The 23,619-nt window shown below is 41.3% G+C and overlaps 1 protein-coding gene across 4 annotated transcripts in view; it reads right to left on the bottom strand.

Moving 5' to 3' along the window:
- UBR3 (ubiquitin protein ligase E3 component n-recognin 3) overlaps positions 1-23,619 on the bottom strand; it is a 240,482-nt gene that overhangs the window by 98,409 nt on the left and 118,454 nt on the right. For all 4 annotated transcript variants that reach the window (XM_089779752.1, XM_089779753.1, XM_089779754.1 and 1 more), the window contains one exon: positions 16,387-16,475. In XM_089779752.1, coding sequence (XP_089635878.1) covers positions 16,387-16,475 — 89 coding nt within the window. The remainder of the gene's footprint in view (positions 1-16,386; positions 16,476-23,619) is intronic.

Below are 23,619 nucleotides of genomic sequence, written 5' to 3'. Positions count from 1 at the left end.
TCAAATTTAAGCACGAATGACAGTTCAGAGGATTCTCTTTCAAGTCTGCAGTGAAAAGATCTTTGAAACAGGATGCAGGTAATCAAGTCGTGAGACAATGCCCTTTCTGGTTGAAATGGCAAGAAACTGTTTTTTCTTTGTGATCCTGTCTAATATCTGTTTTGTGGGCATTGATGCTTTGGCGAAGTGTCTGAGACGTTTGTCCAATGTTCCAAATCCCTTAATCCAAGTCCAGAGTTTGCACCCCAACCCGCTGCCCCTGCCTGGTCAAAGTGAGGGATGATGGGGCAGTGAGAATGGAGTGAGCAGGGGCGGGGCCTCAGAGAACGGGCTCAAAGGAGATGAGACAAGAGTATTTGGGTTTGAGCTAGATCTTGGATTGAACTTAAATTCAAAAAGTGATCTCATGCTTAAAAAGTTTGGAGGCCACTGCTATAGCAGCACAAGAAAAGTTATGCCTTTGATGTATATAGACTCTGCTTTCCTCCAATTAGCACGAAAAACAGCCAGATCCACTAGTACACAATTTGGATGTCAGGATTAATGCAGATTGTCAAAAAAAATATTTGCACATTGCATAAGTATGACAAAAACATATTAACCTAGGGTTTTGCTTGTTTTAAAGTTGCTTGTCACTATCTGATACTTGCAGCCACACAATCTGTTTTTTAATAAAATTTGCCTTAAAAATTAAAGCTAGCATCAATTTCAAAAGTAAAATATCAATACTATAAAAAATTTCAGAGCCACAGTTTCAAGTGATGGTGGTATGTGCACATTGGCCTGGATTTTACAGCGCAAATGACCAAAAGTAGGTTCACTCCATAAACATTTAGATCTGTTGCAGGACTATCTTAGCCACTATTAAGAAAAATATTATTTAAAAGACTATTACCTATTCAAATGAGAAGGTAATTTCTTGACTTACAGTAAAGGAAATACTCTTTAGATATAAAATAAATAAGAGAGATACATGAGTGAGGAGTGAAAACCTCAACAGTAATCATTAAGCCAAGACAAGATTTTTGTTTAAATGGACAGACCATCTTAAGATTGCTGGTTCAGGTTTAATTAGTTCTCTCAGTTAGCTTCTGAGCCGAAGTCAAGTTTTCTACTAAGAAGGCATCATCTTCATAAGCCTCATATAATGTACTTAAGGTTTCTGACACTGTATTTTCCAAGAACAAAATTCTCAAATATTGTTCTATTTGCCTAACAAAATCCAAAGTCAGAATTAACTCAGGTTGCACATACTTACATTTGAAGAAAAAACAGGTGTATTTATTGGAGACATAGTGGTTACTTTAATTGAGCCTGTCTTTTGCAGTTAATTAGAAAGATTAAAATAGTTCTGGATCTATCCCACAAGGGGATTGCTTAAAGCAAGGTTACTCCACACGTGGCCTGTAGATGGGATTCTCTGAACATGGCCCCCACTGGGAACATGCTCCACAATGGTGAGGCGTCTCCCAGGCAGGGTGAGCATTAAAAGATGCAAACAGATAGGTTGGCTGGAACAGACGGGTACAAGGTGTGGGCGTTTCTAGCAACAGAGAAGTGGCGCCAAAAGCACTAGCGCATCGTGGAAAGTCCTGGATGCTTAGCCTTGTGGGCAGAGCCTGAGAGGTGCTGATTGACTCACACTGGCCACATTTGGGTCTGGCACCATGGCTTATGGCTTAATCTTTTATTTATGCCCATCAGTGAGAAAGAAGCTATTTCCATATATTTGCATGTATATGAAACCACACAAATTGTGGCCTTCAGAATTTGCTGAGAGTATCATTGTGGCCCCCGGGGCTTCCAACATTGAGTAGCCCTAGTTTAAAATATACCATCAACTTCTGGCTTTACAGTACTGTTACAAAATGATGACAAACCTGGTAAAATAATCTTAAAATGAACACGGAGGAGGAAAGTGTAGTTTGTTTGTCAGAAAAGAGGGTTAGAAGACTATTTAGGGGATTAAAAGAACTGAAAGGATTTGGATAGTTTGGAAGAGAAGACTCAAGCTGTGACTTATATCAGAGTAGAGTCTGGCAACAGAAAAGAGGATGGGCACAAGATACAAGATCAGATCAGGAAGCCGAAGATTAATTGAAAGGAGCCACATCACTGGCAGTGAGGGAGCTTTAGGATGCATTCCAATAAGTAGGGTGCCTATTTTTGTGTTTCTTCTCATCCCAGTCTTCCCCCTTTCTCTCTAGTAAGCAACCTACTATCTCAATTCTAACCACATGCTCCTAGCTGAATTGTGCTGGATTCTGACAGCCATGTTTTTTACTTAAGACAATGGAGATTCTTCCCCACAACCCTACCTCCAAAATGCTTTACTAGAGTACTATGGCTTATAAATGCACAGTAAGAACTGTAGTTTCCAATGGCTCAGAAGTATGTGGATTTCAGTTATGTATTTTAAAATTTCACTTGGTGATTGTTCACTCAGATGCAATAAAACTCTGTGTTTACTGTAGATTTGAAATGTATATGCAATTTAAATAAACAGTTCATTAATAAGCTGTTTAAAGGAGATTCTTTATCCTATCCTGAATATTAAAAACATATATATGTCCTAAACAGATAATCAATAAAAATATTTCTCCTACTCAGGGTAGCCAACCTTTCAGGATTGTCCTGGAGTCTCCAGGAATTAAAGCTTAATCTTTAATTAAAGACTTTCATGTGATGAAATCTCATGAAAACTCTAGAATCCATAGAAGAGTCTTGTCTTGAATTCTTTAAGTATAGGCAGGACACCCATGTTCTCTGCAGCAATCTAGTACTGAAGTCCATGTCAAACTGGACATTTTGAAGAAGTTTCAAGTACATTTAAAAAAAAACCAAGTACTTATATTCAATACAATAAATAAACAAATACAAACAACAGAATAGGATAATGAAGAACAAATAAGGGGAATGAGGAGAAAAGAAGAAATAGAACTTTAGGTGCCTATCAAATTTCACCTCTGATTTTGTGAAATTCTAAGTCTCAAATTTTTTAGTGAAGGAGCCCATGATATGATGCCTCTAGAACACCCTTATTAATAAAATTAAGTTACATACTCTTTGTTTTGTTGTTATATTAAATTTCTAGGATGCCTCCATGTTTGCATTTTGCATCAGGTTTTTTGTTTGTTTGTTTTTTTTGGGGGGGGGGGGGGTTTAAACAAATTTGCATTGCTATAGTTGCTGATGAAAAGCCTGAAGTCTCGGTAGCTGTGAAGGTGACATTTAAGGATTTTAACACCCAAGAGGGAAATTGCGTGAAGCAGGAGCCAACCAAGATGTGATTGTGCTTTTGGCAATGGACAAGAAATGCATCTCACCCTGTCCTCCTTCTAGTACAAAGTCAGAGATGGTATTTTTGTGTTCGATCACTTAGTTCCCTAGGCCAGCAACCTCTGACAGGACCTTACCGCCTCCACTACAGACAACAGCGATGGGGGATAAGCATATTAGCTGGACGTTTTTGCTAAAATGAACACCCAGGAAGTAGCTAAAAATGATTGATTAAACTGAACAGTGCAAACATCTCAGGGCTTTTGGATTCAGGCTGTCTGCAGTGTCAGACAGATAACACAATAACAGTTCACATTATTTTAGAGGAAGTTTAGATTATAGGTTCTGAGCATCAGGACTGCAGCATCATGACCTGTGTACAGACCTCTCAGAATACAGAAATCCAGTTATGGTAATTAAAAAGCTTAGCCTTTACAAATATCAACTTAACATAGCTTTAATTACATGTTTTCTACTGTCAGAGTGAAGTTTTTCAGTTTTTGGAAGAGATGAAAAATGCTCTCATTAGAAAGTAATTCAGACTTTTTTTAAACTTGAGGATTTAATAAAATGTCAACAGGAACTTCTGAAGTTTGACAATCTAATATGGTCATTCTTCTATCTCTGTGAACTAGTAATTGGAAATCCTTTTGTTTACTGAAGTACAAAAGATCACTGACACCAAAACATGTAACTTAGGCTATGTCTAGACTACAAGGTGTTTTGTTTTTGTTTTGTTTTTCGAAAAAAGTGGCCTTTTTTTAAAAAAAACTGCACCTGCATCTAGACTGCTTCCGTGTTCTTTCTAAATTAAATCGAAAGAATGCAGGGTTTTTTTCAACAGTGGTAAATCTCATTTTACGAGGAAGAATGCCTTTTTTTTGAAAGAGGCCCTTCCTTTCCAGTTATTTATACCTTCTTCCCCTGACATTTTTGCCACCTACATCCAACAGATTTCTCAGCTTCCCCGATTTGTTCCTCTTGGGGACGCCTGGGGCAGAGCAGCTGGAGTGCTGCCGGGTTGGTCCCGCAGCGCCGTCCTTTGGCGCTGCGGGACCAACCCAACAGGACCCCAGCTGCTCTGCCCCAGGCGTCCCCGATTCAGCCGCTGCTGAAACAGATCAGCAGCTGATTCCAGGAAGCCCGGGGCAGAGCTGCTCTGCCCTGAGCTTCCTGGAATCAGCCGCTGATCTGTTTCAGCAGCGGCTGAATCGAGGACCCCTGGGGCAGAGAAGCTGGGGTGCTGCCGGGTTGGTCCCACAGCCCCGAGGGGCAGCGCTACGGGACCAACCGGGCAGTACCCCAGCTGCTCTGTCCCAGGCGTCCCCAAGAGCAGCTGGAGTGCTGTTGGGTTGGTGCCGTAGCGCCGCCCCTCGGCGCTGCGGGACCAACCCGGCAGCACCCCAGCTGCTCTATTGCAGGCATCCCCGATTTAGCTGCTGCTGAAACTGACCAGCAGCAGCTGAATCAGGGACGCCTGGGGCAGAGCCGGACTATCGTAAGGGGGGGCTATGAGGAGTCTGGGGTGGCATCCCCTCCCACCCCACTCCAGACCCCTCATAGCCCCCCCTTCTGATAGTCCGGCATATCTGATAATCTGGCACCCTCTGGGTCCTAAAGGTGCCAGATTATCGGAACTTTACTGTAATTTGTTTGGAATTGCTGAACATTGTGTCAGAATTTCTTCATGCCATGATTGAGGAGTGAAATCTCAAAGTGAAATTTCAGTGCATTGCTTTCTGATGGGTTTCTCTACACTTCTAGCTCTGGAAAACATGCCAACCTCAACATAGCTGCATGGTTCAGCTCATACTCAAAGCTTTTATGTGTCTTCACAAAATCCACTGTCACTTCATCACAGTCTGCGCCCAGAAGATGGTCAAAGTACTTCAGAAAGGTGCTGGTGAAACAACCCTCCAGCACTACAGTACAGAAGGGCTTCTACTGAATGATGGGGGATTCTCAGATTATAACCAATTATCAAGTTCTTGTGATTTTTCAAGTGTTCCATAAGAGGAAATTACTCACCTTGTGTAGTAACGATGGTTCTTCGAGATGTGCCCCCTGGGTGCTCCACTCTAGGTATCGGGTCCATCCCGGTGCAACTGATCGGGAGATTTCATAGCCATATCGGGCTGGACCACGCATGCTCCCTGCACCGCTGGTCATTTGTGCCCTTTCTAATGTGCGCAGTTTGGACCCCCCCCCCCCCCCCCACACACACACACCTGTTCCTCTCACCGCTCAGTCTCTGAAACGAGAAAGAGAGAAAACAACCCCGGAGTGGGGAGGAGGGCGGGATGTGGAGCACCCACGGGGCACATCTTGAAGAACCATCATTACTATACAAGGTGAGTAACTTCCTCTTCTTCTTCAAGTGTCCCCGTGGGTGCTCCACCCTAGGGCTATGTCTAGACTGCAGGCTTCTTTCGAAAGAGGCTCTTTCGAAAGCATCTTTCGAAAGAGCCTCTTTCGAAAGATCGCGTCTAGACTGCAGGCGGATCTTTCGAAAGAGAAATCCGCTTTTTCGAAAGAGAGCACCCAGCGAGTCTGGATGCTCTCTTTCGAAGACGGCCTCTTTACATTGAAGAACGCCTTCTTTCGAAAGAGGAACTTTCGAAAGAAGGCGTTCTTCCTCGTAAATTGAGGTTTACCGCCATCGAAAGAAAAGCCGCGTTCTTTCGAAATAATTTCGAAAGAACGCGGCTTGAGTCTGGACGCAGGGGAAGTTCTTTCGAAAAAAGGCTACTTTTTTCGAAAGAACCCGAGTCTGGACACGGCCTAGGTGACTGTATAGCAGTAGATGGAACAAGGAGCGCTCCGGGTTAATTAGGTTTTACTATAGAAAGGACTGCAGAAGCCACTGCCTGGTCCACCGCCCATTTTTGCACTATAGCGTAATGTCTCATAAATGTAGAGCTGGAAGCCCATGTGGCTGCCCTGCAAATATCTGCTAATGGAACTCCTCTGGTGAAGGCGGTAGATGTCGCCACTGCTCTGGTCGAGTGCACTTGTGGCTGAGAAGACAAGGGTCTACCCCAAATGGAATGGCATGTGGTAATGCATAAGGTGATAAAGCTTGGCAATGTGTTGAGTGGAGAGTGCAGCACCCTTAGATCAGTGAGCCGTTGATATCAGAAGTCTATCTGTTTGTCTCCATTGGCGGGTTCTGTCTATGTAAAAGGAAAGAGCGCATCTTACGTCCAGTGTATGCAGCAGGGTCTCCTTCATTGAGGCATGCGGCTTAGGGTAAAAGGAAGGAAGGATGATCAGTTCATTGATATGAAATGATGAAGAGACCTTGGGTATGAATGCTGGGTGTAATCGTAACATCACTGACTCCTTTGAGAAAGAAGTAAAAGGAGGATTTGTCATTATCGCCCCTAGCTTGATAACTCTACGTGCTGATGTAATTGCGAGCAAGAAGATGGTCTACATGATTAACATCTCATAGAATCATAGAATAATAGGACTGGAAGGGACCTCAAGAGGTCATCGAGTCCAGCCCCCCGCCCTCAAGGCAGGACCAAGCTCCGTCTACACCATCCCTGACAGATGTCTATCTAACCTGTTCTTAAATATCTCCAGAGAGGGAGATTCCACCACCTCCCTTGGCAATTTATTCCAATATTTGACCACCCTGACAGTTAGGAATTTTTTCCTAATGTCCAATCTAAACCTCCCCTGCTGCACTTTAAGCCCATTACTCCTTGTCCTGTCCTCAGAAACCAAGAGGAACAAATTTTCTCCTTCCTCCTTGTGACACCCTTTTAGATATTTGAAAACCGCTATCATGTCCCCCCTTAATCTTCTTTTTTCCAAACTAAACAAGCCCAGTTCATGAAGCCTGGCTTCATAGGTCATGTTCGCTAAACCTTTAATCATTCTTGTTGCTCTTCTCTGTACCCTTTCCAATTTCTCCACATCTTTCTTGAAATGTGGTGCCCAGAACTGGACACAGTACTCCAGCTGAGGCCTAACTAGTGCAGAGTAGAGCGGCAGAATGACTTCACGAGTTTTGCTTACAACACACCTGTTGATACAACCTAGAATCATATTTGCTTTTTTTGCAACAGCATCACACTGTTGACTCATATTCAACTTGTGGTCCACTATGACCCCTAGATCCCTTTCCGCCATGCTCCTTCCTAGACAGTCGCTTCCCATCTTGTATGTATGGAACTGACTGTTCCTTCCTAAGTGGAGCACTTTGCATTTCTCTTTATTAAACCTCATCCTGTCTACCTCTGACCATTTCTCTAACTTGCTAAGGTCATTTTGAATTATGTCCCTATCCTGCAAAGAAGTTGCAACCCCACCCAGTTTGGTATCATCTGCAAACTTAATAAGTGTACTCTCTATCCCAATATCTACATCATTGATGAAGATATTGAACAATACGGGTCCCAAAACAGACCCTTGAGGAACTCCACTTGTTATCCCTTTCCAGCAAGATTTAGCACCGTTAACAACAACTCTCTGACTATGGTTATCCAGCCAATTATGCACCCACCTTATCGTGGCCCTATCTAAGTTATATTTGCCTAGTTTATCAATAAGAATATCATGCGAGACCGTATCAAATGCCTTACTAAAGTCTAGGTATATGACATCCACCGCTTCTCCCTTATCCATAAGGCTCGTTATCCTATCAAAGAAAGCTATCAGATTAGTTTGGCATGACTTGTTCTTCACAAACCCATGCTGGCTATTCCCTATCACTTTATTACCTTCCAAGTGTTTGCATATGATTTCTTTAATTACCTGCTCCATTATCTTCCCTGGGACAGATGCTAGAGGCTCGAATGGAGGATACATAATTGTATCAAGTACCAGGTTGAGGTTCCACGATGGCGGAGGTGGCCTTCGAGGTGGGCTTATATTGATCTGACCTTTGAGGAATCGTCTAGTCGTCGGGTGAGAGAACATCGAAGAACCCTGTATTGGGTAATGGAAGGCACTGATGGCTGCCAAGTGAACTCTGAAGGATACCAGAGAAAGCTTCAAGTTTCGCAGGTGAAGAATGTATTCGAGAATTTGGTGTGGAGGAGAAGACAACGGTTGAATGTTATTCTGGAGGCACCAAAAGGAGCATCTGCGCCATTTAGCCAGGTAAGTATTTCGCGTAGACGTCTTTCTACTATGTATCAATATGGACCTGATCTGATCTGAACAAAACTTTTCATCTAGTCTAAGCCAGTCAGGAGCAATGCCGTCAAATGCAATGCTTCTAGTTTGGGGTGAAGGAGAGATCCCTGGTCTTAAGAGAGGAGATCTCAGTACAAGGGCAGAGGCCATGGTGGTCGAAGTGACATCTTGTGTAAGAACGGACACCATGCTTGCCTTGGAAAAGCTGGTGCTATTAAAATTACGGTCGCCCTCTCCGTCCTGATTTTCTCTAGTATTCCGGGAATGAGGACTGTTGGCGGAAAAGTGTACAGTAGCGACTTTTTCCAATTGATCAGGAGTGCATCGCCGAGAGATCCTTTGCCGATCCTTACTCTGGAGCAAAAAAGGTGACACTTTTTGTTGATGGATGTTGCAAAGAGATCTACTGGGGCGTTCCCCACCTGTGGAAGATCCTCTGAAGTACATCCAGCCTCACCTCCCACTCGTGGTCCGTAAGGAAGCATCTGCTGAGGGAATCGGCAATGACATTGGCTCTGCCAGGTAAGTACGATGCTGTTATGATTATGTTGTTCTGTATGCACCAATTTCAGTATCGTACCGCTTTGGCGCATAGGGAGCATGATCTTGCTCCTCCCTGTCTGTTTATATAATACGTTGCCGCTATGTTGTCTGTCAACACCCTGACTTTTTTGTGTCAGACTGGGGAGGAAGTGTTTGCATTCTAGAAAGATCGCTCGCAACTCTAGTTGGTTGATGTGAAGGCATCTCTCAGTGTGAGACCATCATCCCTGGATGCGCTCCTTGCCCATGTGAGCGCCCCATCCGATGAGTCAAGCATCTGACGTTAACTGAACCGATGGCTGAGCTTGGTGAAACAGTATTCCCGTGAGGATGCTTAATGGTTCATCCACCATCGAAGGGACCTGTGCATGTGGGATGGAGGAGTAACTAACTTGTGTATGTCGTGTCTTGTGAGGACATACACTGTTGACAGCCATTGCTGTAGATTTCTTAGATGGAGATGTGCGTGCGGGACGACGAAGGTGGCTGCAGCCAAGTATGCAGTGCAGGCAAGTATGTGCTAAGACTGTTGCGGTTTTGTGGAGAAGATTGACCAGGTCTTTTATTGCCTGGAATCTGTCCCTGGGCAGATACGCTCTCGCCGCATGGGAGTCAAGAACTGCTCCTATGAACTTTATGTTCTGTGTTGGAATTAACGTGTTCGTTTACTATCAGCTCAAGTGAGTTGAAAGTCTCTCTGACTATTGAAAGCATCTGCGTTGTCTCCTGTCGTGATGTTCCCTTTATGAGACAGTTGTCCAGATAAGGGAATAGGATGACTCCAAGACGACGAAGGTGGGTGGTAACAATGGTGAGGATCTTTGAAAAGACTCTTGGAGCCAAAGCCACCCCAAACATTAGGACATAATACTGAAAATGCTCGTTGCTTATAACAAATCGCAGAAATCGCCTGTGCGCAGGGTGTATGGCCACATGAAAGTAGGCATCCTGGAGGTCGAGGGCCACGAACAAGTCATTGGTGTCGAGAGAAGGAATGATCATAGTCAGAGTCACCATTTTGAATTGCTGCTTCCGCAGATAACGGTTTAACCCTCGTAGATCGAGTATGGGTCTCCAACCCCGTTTTCTTTTGAGTTAGGAAGTAGCTCGAATAGAAGCAGTCTGGACCCTTTCTATCACTCCGATTTCTAACAGGTGACAGGCCTCCTGTTGTAAGAGTTCCTCATGAGAAGGGTCCCTGAAAAGGGACAGGGTGGGAGGGGTGGTGGGAGGAAGGGATGTGAATGGGATGGTGAGTCCGGATTTTATCACTTCCAAAACCCATCTGTTCAATGATATGGCAACCCATTGATGGTAGTAGGGTCGCACCTGATGTTGGAAAATGGGATTGGTGTCTCTGACTAGAACAGGAATGTTCAGCGTGCCCTCGACCTGGGAGTCAAACCTGCTGCTTGGGTGTCACTGCGTTATTCACCCTAGATGTCTGAGGGCGTCTGCACTGTGTCCTCTGCTTGGACTGGTTTTGATCATACGGACGGCTTTTCTGTCTGCGAAATTGGTATTCGTAGCGTCTTTGGAATGGGAAATAACGCTTACGGCAGAAAGGGGGAACGTACATCCCGAGCATACATAAGGTGGCCCGGGAATTTTTGCGTGTGTGGAGCACCTCGTCTGTTTTCTCCGCAAACAACTTAGTCCTGTCAAATGAAAGATCCTCGACCTTGGATTGCAACTCTTTCGGTACAGCAGCGGTCACAAGCCATGATGCTCTTCTCATGGAAACTGCTGTTGCAATTTTCGAGCCACTGTGTCTGCCACATCCATGGCAATTTGCAAACCTGCTCTGGCACATGCATAGCCCTCCTGCAGTATAGATCGGAGAAGTATTTTGTCGGTTTCGAAATTCTCTGAGCAATTTCCGATAATTTCGCAATGTTGTCAAAACTATGATTAGAAAATAACACTGCGTAATTTGCAATACGGAGAAGTGTTGAAGAGGAGTACACTTTTCTTCTGAATATGTCCAGTCTCTTTGCATCCTTGTCGGCTGCCAAATTCCTTACTTGTGGATTCTTTGCTCTTTGTAGAGCTGCATCCACCACCACCGAGTTTGGTTGAGGGTGAGTAAAAAGGAACTCAGCACCCTTTGAAGATCTAAAGTATCTCTTCTCGGCTCGCTTACATGATGGAGTAGTGGAAGCCGGCGTATTCCAAATTTCTGTGGCTGGCTCCAGGATCGCCTCGTCCAGCGGTAGAGCCACCTTAGATTGCTGTCTAGAGTGCAAGTTCTTTAGTAACTTATACTGCTTTGCTTGCACCTCCACTAACTGAACCGCCTGTGATTGTGCCACCCTCTTTAAGTGGTCTTGAAATTCTTGGGTATCATCTGGTGGTGAGGAGTCCATTGGAAAAACTGCATCATCGGGAGAAGACGACTGGGCATCCTGTGGCGAAGCTTGTGGCGTCCGTTCATCCATGTCCGAGATTTGACCCTCTTCAGGTTCCGACAGGACTGAAACTGAAGGGGCACTAGGAGGAGGTCCGGGTGACTGCAGCGGTTGGTGGCCAGAGACAGGTGGTGAGCGGCATCTGTAAGATGACTGGCGGAAGCAACACGAATAAGAATGGGACTGTGATCTGCCCTGCCTCTCCGTGTAATAACTCCTGTGATAACGATAGTCATAATCAGGAGATGACCTTCTGGAAGCGTATCTACTGCCATGTCTAGTATGGTGAGATCTTGGAGGGGAGTAACTCGGAGAGCGAGATGTGTATCTGTAATAATGGCGAGATCTTCGTCGTGGGAAACACGAATACCTATGCCTCTGAGAGTAAGGTCCCCTTCCCGATACTGGATAATGGGGTGGGGAAAGGTCTGTTGAAGGCACAGGAGAAGGAGACAGTGAATGATCCCTAGCGATCGACTTCCTAGATGCTTTTGTAGGGACTGGTAATAAGTGCCCTTTTACAACTGAAGAGTCCCCTGCTGTGCTCCGATAGATCTCTTCCACTGATGGAGAATCTGAGTCATGGGAGGAGGGAGAGCCTGCTTGCAGTCTTGATGTAGACTGCTGAGTAGAGTGCAAGAGCGCTCTCGGTGCCGAGCTGGGTAATTCTCGCGGCACCAGGTGTGCTGCGCAACAGCTGATTGCTTTGTGGTGCGGGGCTCTCCCGGTGCCATCTCCTGTCCGGTGTGGACGGCACTCGGTCTTGCAGAGCTGTAAGCAGCATCGTCTCAATGACCACCTGGACTGCCGACTCTGGTGTCGATCCCTGCATGTCCCGCTCTTCCGGGGATGGTGCCTTCTCCGTCGGGGCTGTTAGCCAGGGCCTGTTGGTCCCCGAAGGGGACGAAGCCTGCTTATGCTCCCTCTGGAGAGGGAAGGCTGGTGGCGGGGCAGATGCCGTGCAGGGCTTGCCAGGCTTAGACGATCGCAGCCATGAAATTGACTTAGCCGCCGACCGGCTATTTTCCAATCCCCGGTCTCCCTGATTTATCGGAGGCGGAGGAACCGCTGGCAGGGAGCCGGCAGGGGAGGCTTTTTTCTTCTTTGCTCACACTGATGCAGGGGATAATGCCCTTCTTTTCGGGGGTTGCGGTGACTCCTGCTGTAGAGTGTGTGATGGCTGAAGAGCCTTATCACATAGCAGGAGTTTCAGGCGTAGGTCTCTGTCTCTTCTTGCGCTCGGTGTTAGTTTACAGCAGTGGGCACATTTGCTAGTAACATGAGACTCCCCCAGGCAACGAATGCAGAGTGCATGCCCGTCAAAAATGGGCATTGCATCTTTACACTGAACACACCACTTAAATCAAGGTGATCCGGACATGGCGGTGAAACTGACAAGAAAAGCGCTTCAGCGCATAACTGACTAAAACGATCTTCTTTTCTCCCCTTTTTTTTTTTTTTTTTTTGAAGACTCACTAAACAAAGGCTAATAACTAACTAACACTGAAGTTTAACTATTTACATGAGATGGGGGTTTTTTTTCCCCTCAGAGAAATGGTAAGCGACCGAAGAGAGATCGCCAGCTCCCGTCAGTAACCGATGACGGTTGAGAGGAACTGGCGGGGGGGGGGGGCCGAATCGCGCACATTAGAAAGGGCGCGAATGACCAGAGGCGCAGGGAGCATGCGCGGTCCGGCCCGATATGGCTATGAAATCTCCCGATCAGTGGCGCCGGGACGGCCCCGACATCTAGAGTGAAGCACCCACAAGGCCACTGGAAGAAGAATCTCCTCAGATTTCTGTGTATCCAAAATTATAAAGCCAATTGACTATAACCCTGGGTAGCCATAGGGACTAAAGTTAGCACTAAATATTACTGAGCGAGAAAGAAAGCATTTAAATCTGTGATGGAAATCCTTAGTGGTACAAAGCATCCACTATTTTCATGCATTTCAACACGAGTCATGGTTGCTCAGTACTACTCAGGGTTTGGCTCTGCATCAATATACCTGAGTGCCCCCAACCTAACAAAATCCCAATATACCCTTCCCTCCTACTACAAACTTTAACCAATTTGATAACATCTGGTGCTTTGTTTTATTATAGAATTTAACAGTGACCTTAGTGACTTATTTCATTCTATATTCTCCTGAGTTTATGTGCATGAGATTCAGAAACCAAAGAGCTAGTTCAAGATGTCTAAACATGCTAAATACAGTTTACAATTCTAACTATAGGCAGCATTCCTCCGGCTGAACATTGTGTGTCAAGGTGGTCCCCTAACATCAAAGCAACTATTAGCACACTAATATCTTTTGCCCTGACCCAGCATGTGTGCTCTCAGGAGAACAGTAAAAACTAATTTATTTTTCTAACTGGCTTCAGAAGATTGAGTGTTAGGAAATGTGTGTCACCTTGCTTTTAAAATGTGCCATTTTTTCCTTTCACTAAGGAGCACTGCTTCAAGGACTGAAAGATGTCCTGCTGAGAATCACAGTATATTAGGGAATGAACCAAGCAAGCCACTGATTTGCCCACTTGTCCAGAAGCATTTCCTCAATAAAAATTTAATTGGGTACTCCAAAGATGATAAAACTGTTAAAGGAACACAAGATATTTAATATTCATACTAAAATAAATGATAAAATTATGTAATAGGTCAAGTTCAAGAGAAAGATATATTTTAGACAACAGTTTACCAACTCACTTAATTCATTCAATTATTTACAGATATCTATACAATTTATTGAAAGTCATTATTAATTTGAAGAAGAGGACTTGAGCTTGCATGCTAAATACAACCTGGAGGACGTTAAATATTCCATTGTTACGTGACATGTATGCAACACTGCACTGCTATGCAGTGACAATGACAAAGCTTAATATTATCACGTTAATTTTGTTCTAAGAAAAAGTTTTAAAAATAGAAATTCTGTGGTACTAATAACGCTCAGATTACTTGGGACATATTGACAATTTTACTCTGAAATGTGACTATATAAAGATATTTGTGTGCTATGTTGGCACAGTAATATTAGCCCCAGAATATGAAAGAGACAAGCTGCATGAAGTAATCTTTCATTGCACCAATGTCTGTTGCTAAAAGAGGTAAGCTTTTGAGCTTCATGGACCTGAAGAGGAGTTCTGTGGAGTCCAAGAGCTTGTCTCATTCATCAACAGATATTGGTCCAATACACACATTACCCTATGCCCCATTGTCTCTCTCACATAAAAATGTTATTCTTAAACAACAGCTCTTTTCCTTGAAAATATTCAGAATCATGTTACTAGCTACTATAAATTTGAGAGAGTTTGTCTGTTCAAGAACTCCTCCTAAGAACAATTAAGAGTTAGGACCATCAAATTCAGTATACTACTGCATCTTATAACTGAAAGCATAATGGTTTGGTGTCAGGAAAATGGGATATGCTTGGAATGGGATTGTTTCTCATAAAACCATATGGAAAAGAGATAGAATCACCAGGGACTGCCCCAGGTCCCTAGGGAGGGTGGGGCAGGGTGAAGCTTCCCGCTCCCCCAATTCATGCCGGAACATTGCTGGCTGTTCCCCTTTGTCACAGAGCAAAGAGAAAGTGCACACTTCTGTGCATTTCTCACTCTGTCTGTGTAGTACAGAGTACAGATGAACCTGCATCTGCCCCAGCCGGGGGACATGCACCCCTCTCCTGGCTGTGCCTGAAGAAGCTGCAGTGGCCATGGAGAGGAGCTTCTCACTTGGTCACCATTTGATGAGGTCAGGGAGGATTGAGAGGTAGCTCCTTCTCCCTGCATGCTGAGCTCCTCATCCCATCCCACCCCAAAGCAATTATTTAAATGAAGCATGTACATTTTCATTTTAATTTCCAAAAAAGCCCCAAAATTACTTGAGTTAAGGACTAGAGCAATGCCAGGTAAACCTTCTATTATATATATATTGCTGTAAGTCCTACAGAATCCATACTGTTGTTAAAATAGAGTAAGCCAGGCTCTATTCTTTCTTGTGCATCAATACAAGAGTTTACTAAGTTTCATTCAATTACATCTAGGCAACCTAAATGGCAATATGGTTGCACAGACATCAATGAGAGCATAATTAGAAGACAATGAGGAATATAAATGCAACTGATGGACTAAATAATTTGAAGAACTTTTATTATTGGTGATTTCATGCAAGAAAGAAAAACCTATGGGCTCACTGAATCAAAACTGAGTTTGCAAGATTGTAGTTAAGAGATTCTTTTGAATTTTAAAACTAGCATGTTTAATACTGAAACACAAACATGGAAAGTCATGTAATTTTTACTAACATAGGAAGCCCTCTGAGGACCAATAGTGACTGTGTCTGTGTTTCAGTATGCAGTGTAGCTATAGTTGTGTTAGTTCCAAAATACTGGAGACACAAAGTAGGTGAAGTATGATCTTTTACTGGACCAGCCTCTCCCAGTGATAAGGACAAGCCATTGAGCACTTCAGAAGTGGTAAAAAATTGTTGTTTAAATTGTTTCTTATTTTCTATCATTTTTATCACTGTCTAATCAATTCTATTCTAAAAGACAACAATCTGTTGCCCCCATGAGCTCCGGTGGTCTCGGCAGTCCTGTCAGCTCCAAAGTCCCACGGGCTCTGGTCGCCCCGCTGTCTTCCCTGCCCCACTGGCTGTGGCCTTTGGTGCCCCGTAGGCTCTGCTGCCCCGCTGGCCCCACCAGCCTGCTTTACTCCCAGCTACTAGCAACCTCTGCCACTGGGGCTCTCTGGTCCAGCAACATCTGTGATCCATTAGGACCAGAAAGTCCTGACCACAGAGGGTCAACCTGTACTGCTGATAAGCCACACCCCACTGCAGATATTTGAGAACAGAAATTATTTTGAGCAGATTTGGTTTTACCATTTTTATGTAAGGAACTGCATTTGTAATCATTGTGGGAGCATCAAGTGCACCGAAATTGATACAAGAGACTTTCAAAAAAATAATTCAACTACATGCAATAAAATAAATAATACAACTTACCTACATCCATGGCAGTTTCCATGAAGCTTTTCTGTCTTGAAGCAAATTCAGCTAGCAGTTTTTGTTGCCTCTCTCTGGCCTTTTGTCGTCTATGTGAAAGAGAGATTATACATTTACTGGAGAAACCAGTATTACAGTGAAAAGAATTAAAACCTTATTTTCTTAGGTTGATACCCTAGCAATTCCCACGCGACAAAATTTCATTTGAGATTCAAGATTTACCACAATCCCCTGTTTGCATTCATTTGTTAGACAGACAAATGAGGAATCTAATACTCTAGAAGTGATCCTTGATGATAAATAAGAAGTGGTTTTTATTGGTTGCAGTGAAAGGGATGAAAGCCAGTCAACAAAATCAAAGGATGATGATCTAATCAGGACTTACCAATGTAGAAGACATAAGGACATTACTCCTGAATGTTATTTTTGTACCACCTCAGGGAAGAGCAACTCCCAGAAAATGGAAGCAAGCCAGAGGAAAATGGCAGCATCAGTATAAACACATCACAATATTTTCTACTGTGCATGCTTTTAGCTACCCTTGCAAATAGTGATTAAACGTTACTAGTCCAGGATAAAAAACAGCCACAAAACTGCCTGATTTGTATGTGATTGACTGTGGTCAGGGATAAAAGAGGATAAAGGACTGGAGTAGGAAGAGGGCACAAACATCAAATTCTTGTTTTAGCTATCCATTTATAAAAACATACAAAATGTATTATAAGATATATAAAGGGATGCAAAGGTGGCAACATTAAGCACTCAAAAATTTAAAAAACACTTGAATTAACTCTGCTCAAGCAACTTAGAGAGAGTGATTTTTCCAAAGATGCTGAATATCCACAGCTTTAATTAATTTCAGCTGCAATTGTAAGTGGTCAGCTTGAATGAAAAATCCTGCTCTTGGTGTTTCACATTGGGCGCCCATAAAAGGAGAACCACACAATTATTGGCCACTTCGGGAATTTTGGCTTAAGTGTGTTGTCCAAAATCACAAAGAACAACTAAATTTCCTGGGTGTTATTCAACTGCTTGAACCAGAAGACCGTCAGTGCTAGAGTTGCTGCCTAGTAACTAGGGATGTTAAAATGTAAATTTATTCAAGTAAACGTGTAACCGCTGAATTTTTCAGTGGTTACACGTTTACTTGAATTAATTTACATTTTAACATCCCTATTTACTAGGCAGCAACTCTAGCACTGACGATTTTTCAGCAGTTACACGGTACACACAGGGAGCTGAATTAAAAGCTAGCTCTCTATGCGTACCAGCTCCTTCCTGCCTCCCCCCACATACACACTGCTGAAGCAGTAGCGCTGGGGGCCAGGGAGAGGGCCTGCATATAACCATGCACATTAATGGATGAGCCCAGGCCCGTTAATGGTGATACTTACCAGGTAAGCATTTAACCAACTACCCGTTAACATCCCTAGTTTCAATAGCTATACATTTCCCCTTTCTGTCTTTTTCCTTTGTTTTTCTCTTTAGCATTTGAGGAAGTGATTTGTAGCTCACGAAAGCTTATGCTATAATACCTTAAATCAGTTAGTCTTTAAAGTGCCATTGGACTCCTTGTTTTCACTGATTTGTGATTCCAATATTTATTTTAAAATTAAGTTAACTTTGGAAATGTTTTGGAAAAGTACTTGAAAGAGTTTATGTTCATATTAACGAAGACAATTCATTAATTTATTTTATTAATTTAAGATGCATTTAAAAATATTTAAAATAAATATAATGGTATCTATTAATTGTTTGGGTACTTGGAAGAGTCAGTCACTAGCTTTCTGTAGGTTGTCTCTCCCTTTCCATCCCATTTACTTAAAAAAAAGAGACACAAATGCATTCTGTGAAGAGACAAAATTTTATGTTTTAAAAGAATCAAAGTTACACTTAAAGTTAAACAACAGCGTGTCTCAAAAGGACCCTGGTAATGAAACTGTGTACACTAAGTAAAATATAGTTTTAAGAAGGAGAAAAAAGTATTTAGTTTTTCTTGTTTTTCTTGAGCAAGAATATTATTGCACTTAGTGAATTTTCTTAGGCATTTTTAGAATTCAAATATCTCTGCACATGCACATGATTATTTGTCTCATTGAAAAAAATCTCTTTTTTTTCTTGTAACAACTTTAAGATTGATTATTTTAGAGGATGCAACAGAAATGTGAGGAAATCTTTTATTAGAATTATTGCAGAATTTTTTCCCTGGGATTTTTTCCTCAAATGATGTTTTGCTTTTAATAAAACAACCTGATTGTAAATAGAGATCCTTAATAAGGAGACAAACAAACTCTGACAGATTCGGTACAGCTGTGTAATTTTCCATGATGGCCCAAGGGCCTAAGATACTGAGGTTGAAAAATATTGCAAGCAGCCCAGGCTCTACTCTATGTCTTGGTTTCTATGGTGACAATCGATCAAGTGGGAGATGCCAAGTTTGTCTTTGTAGGTTGAGGTAGCTAGAAATGGGTCATCATTGAGTAATCACTGCCTGTTCAATCTTCATTATTACAAAACCGACTTGAAATACAAAAGTAAATTGAAGCTTAGATTCATGCTGCTCACATAGTCATCAGATTAGATCAATTTTAATTCTAAACTATCACAAGATACTGACTGTTAGAATATTTGTTTCAAGTCTTTGCAAACATCATTGCTGATTCAAAGAGATGGAAAGAGTCACTTGGATGACAAAAATGAAAATTATTTTTTATCATCACATAATTCTTTGGGCTTCATTCAACATTAAAGTATTCAGGACATGTGCAAATGTCAGAGAAAAGGAATTAACCTTTATTACATGAAAAATACAATTCTGTTTCACTTATTCTCTCTTTCCCACTGTGTAAATGGAAGAGCCTTCAGTTGCACAACTGAGGCATAAATATTTCAATGTGTAGCACTGTGTTTTAAAGAGCTGACTGGCATTTTTTTTTTTAAGTTTCATGTCCTAAAGTTCCTTTTTCAGTTCATTAAATGAAAAAAGTTTTCGTTTTTATTCTGTAGCGCAGTGTTTCAAGGAACCCTTAGGGTTGCCAGGGTAAAATTTGTCCCGCTGCAATTTATCTCTGTGTCTGTCTCTAAGAGGGACCAAGGGAGTGCCGGGTTCTTACAGAGCACCAATTGGGAAACATTGCTATAGTGTTTACTTTCGGTTTTCAGATATTATGGTTCATAAAAAACATGAATTTATTTTGGGTTTATTTTATTTAAAGAAAAATACATTTCCAGTATTAGGGTTTTGTATGAGTCTAAAACCTATAGCAATTTTAAGCCACAGAGACTTCAGTGCCAGAACTGATCATACAGCAGGTCATTTGCCCTAAATTGCTCAAGGTCTTTTCTGTAAAGACCAGATTTCTTCTGAGCCACTCCAGTCACTATAGCTTTTCTTAAAGTGCCTAAAAACTATGTGTCTTAGAATCCTAAAGTTCTATGTTGCATTTATATCCAACTAGATCAGAATGAATATTGTTGGTTTTATTAAAAAACGTTCCTAAACCATCTTAAAACAAACTGAAATTAAAAGCACACCGTATGTGTATACACACATACACTTTGTTTTATAAAACCTAAAAATTCTTAAGAACATAGACTAAAAAGTGGATCAAGTGAATCCATTCTACTCCATGATTTCTTTCAGCTATATCAGCCAGGGGCCCACTTTGGGAAAGCTGCTACAGGGCACCACTTTATTTACCTTCCTCTGCCCCAATAATTATGTCCTCCTTTTGTCCTCCTTTGAAAAAAATTGTCCTTCTTGTCCTACTTTGCCAAAAAATATATCCCGCTGTTTTTTAAAGTATCATTATACTGCAGTTGAACCCCTGTTAAAAGGCTTAATATACAGTAGAAGTACACTTAGAGGGTATTTATGAAATGTTATTGTTTATTTTGAGCCATTTTAATTTAATGTCAATGTGATTTTTTAGTTGACACAATTAATCCTAAAAATGTCAAAGAAAATGACATTTCAACAAGAATTTTAGAAAGGAATTTCCTTTCATCAGAATTATGGATAAAACAAGAGATGATTCATTAGTGAAGTCTACTGTCTGTTCGGTGGAATTCAGTGTGGCAGTAGGTGGCCGATCCAGCATAATGAAGCATGTTTCATCAAACAAAAATCAAAACTCTTTAACATCGGAATCAATGTCCCAGAAAGTTACAGACTTCTTAGGAAGTACATCATTTGGAGAAGACAAAAAGAATTTAGCAGCTGCTGAAGGTCTGACTGCGTACCACACTGTGATGCACAATCAAAGTTTTCGGAGCATGGACTGCACGTCAAAACTGAATAAAGTACTTTATAATAAAAAATTCCATTGTGCCAGAACTAAAGGACAGGCTATTATTCGCAACATTTTTCAAACTTACGCACAAGAGAATTTGAAGAAAGATTTAAATGAAGCTAAATTTGTTACACTTCTTTCGTATGCTTCAAACCACAAAGACACAAAGTTGTATCCGGTATTAGTTCATTACTTCAGTTTTGAAAATGGTATTCAAATCAAATTTTGAATTTGGAAGCAATTGATGGTGAGACATCTGAAATAATATCCAATCATATAAAAAAGTTAGTGGATAATCATAATTTGAATGATAAAGTTACTGCGATGTGTGCCGATAACACAAATACTAATTTTGGTGGTGTAAATCGCAAAAGCGATAAAACTGTTCATAAGAAAATGATGCATTTACTTGGGAAAACGATTATTGGAATTGGTTGCAATGCCCATATTGTATCTAATGCCATCAATACAGCATCAAGCTTAATGTCCATCAATGTTGAAGTTGTGATATCTCAAATTTATTTACATTTTGAACGATTCACTGTAAGAGTTACATCACTAAAGACTTTTTGCGAAGAAGCCTCAGTTGAATATAAAAAACTGTTGGGATATTAAAAAACAAGATGGTTAGCTTTGATCCCAGCCATTGAATGAGTGCTGCAATTGTTCAAGCCTTTAAAATCATATTTTCTAAGTTTGGAAAAATGTCCACTGATCTTGAAAAACTTTTTTAAGAATTAATCTGCTGAAGTAACTCTGTATTTTGTTCACAATCAAGCAACTTTGTTCTAGTCAGTTATAAAAAGTATTGAAAAAGAGCATATAACTTATACAGAAGTGGGATTGCATATTAAACAATTAAAGGAGCAATCTCAATCACGTCCTGAGTCCAACTTCCTTCCATTGGTTGCAATTACTAATTTAAACAAATTACAAGAGAGCAATCCAGGAACGAAGACAGAATTTATGAGGGAGGCGATGAGCTTTTATAAAAATGCTCTTGAATATCTAGAAAATTGGACTAAGCATGACGAACCAGTGTACGTGTTTGATTGGATTCTGCTGAATGAAGAAATTCAATGGAATAAAATCCTTGAAACAATTTTATTCGTTAAAGAAAAATTTAGCATCACAATAAATGATCATTTATTGTTCGACAAAGTACGAATAATTAACAATATAATAAAAGACAATGAATGGACTTAACGCGAAATTGATAAAAAATGGATCGAGATTTTTAATTTCTTAAAAGACCAACAAATATTGATGTTTTTAATGTTATATGATTGTTTTTGTTAAGTCTGTTTGTCTTATAAGATGACTAATATCGTGATCATTTATTTATATTATTATTTATATACATATACAAGTATGGTTTTTTTTTTTTTTTTTTGTCAACTCAGTGTCCTCCTTGCACATTTTCAAATTCTGATCACCTTACTAAAGGGTCTGTATCCACGGAGCTTTATGGCTCCCATTGACTCCAGTTCACCATTTCCAACCAAATGGAGTGACAGAAAGTAGCATGGCCCAGGTCACAGCTTCCCACAGCTCCCGCTGGCTGGAAAAGGAGAACCAGAGCCAATGGAAGCTGTGAGGCTCTGTCACTATGGACCCTCCAAGTGGCACAGAACTGCTAGTGGCTTTCCCAAAGCAGGCCCGTGGTCCACTTTGAGAAACATGAGCTATGTTCATACTAATATCATTTTGCCAAGTAAACCGTCTAAAGATAGAACAGCTCAGAAGAAATCTGATATTTTCAAAGAAAAGAAGTGTTTCCTTGAGCAACAAACGGCAAATTGATCTGCTCGATGATTCAATCTTTCACTGAAGTCTCTCTGGTTTTCCAAAAGTTATTAGAAATGTAGAAAGTTCCTGGGGATGTACTTTTCTTCAGATAAAATAAACCAAAAACAAATTCATGTGTAAAATTCTCTGTGTAGGCATGTACATAACTACAAACAAAACATGCCCCTTTAACTTAATGTTATTAACACTGCATTGTCTATCATTAAAAATTCCTCATAGAACCTTAATCCTGCCCTTTCTGTATATGTACGGAGACACTCTTCAATTACATGATCATATACTATTTTTGCAACTTAATATTCTTTTAACATAGTAACTTGTACATATACAAATACTTTAAAGGTTGGGGGAGACAAGTTGTGAGTGACGGCCCAATCCAGAAGCTCAGTTCCGTGTGTCACAATGCATGACGTGCTGGAAAGCACAGAATATTGAGCGATTTTACTAGCAAACCACTAGCATGCTCTTCTGGGCATAGCACAAACTGCCACACAGAAATTTTTGAAAGCTTCTCTCTGCAAAATCTGAACAGATTTTCATGGGAATATCATAGGCACCTGCCTAACACCAAGATGATACTCCAGGCAACTTTCAAAATCATGCCAAAAATAACAGACACTAGCCTTCCACAAAAAAATAGCTAATCTTTATATAGGAGTTATTATCTCTCCCTTTATAATACACATACACAGAGACAATATACTTATGATGTAACTGTGCACTTTATCACAAATATATGTCATAAATGTACCCACTAATTCGTCTCTCCTGATTTTATTCCAATCTTACAAGCCCATGACCAGCCTTTAATGACCTCATTTAAAAAATAAATCTGTCTTCCATGGAAATAGTTTCTTCCTTGTCCTAGCTAATGTAGAATTTATCTCCTTTTCCATCCTCCCAAAAGCACAGCTGTCTCAAAGCCAAAGGAGAGAAAGTCTTCAGACAGTAACTGCAATTCTAAACATTAGAAGATGTCTGTTTTAAAGTTAATTAATCTGTAGACCTGAATATCTAGAATCAACCTTTTTAGTTTTGGACCAAAAATGATTGGGAACCACTGATATGGACAAAGAAGTCATCATCGCCAATCCAAAGACTTCATATATAACATGACAAGAGATGACCAGGA

The sequence above is a fragment of the Pelodiscus sinensis genome, chromosome 7 (genome assembly GCF_052426305.1).
Source record: "Pelodiscus sinensis isolate ZL-2025 chromosome 7, ASM5242630v1, whole genome shotgun sequence".
Taxonomy (NCBI): Eukaryota; Metazoa; Chordata; order Testudines; family Trionychidae; genus Pelodiscus; species Pelodiscus sinensis.
This window is presented reverse-complemented; position numbering and strand designations above follow the sequence as displayed.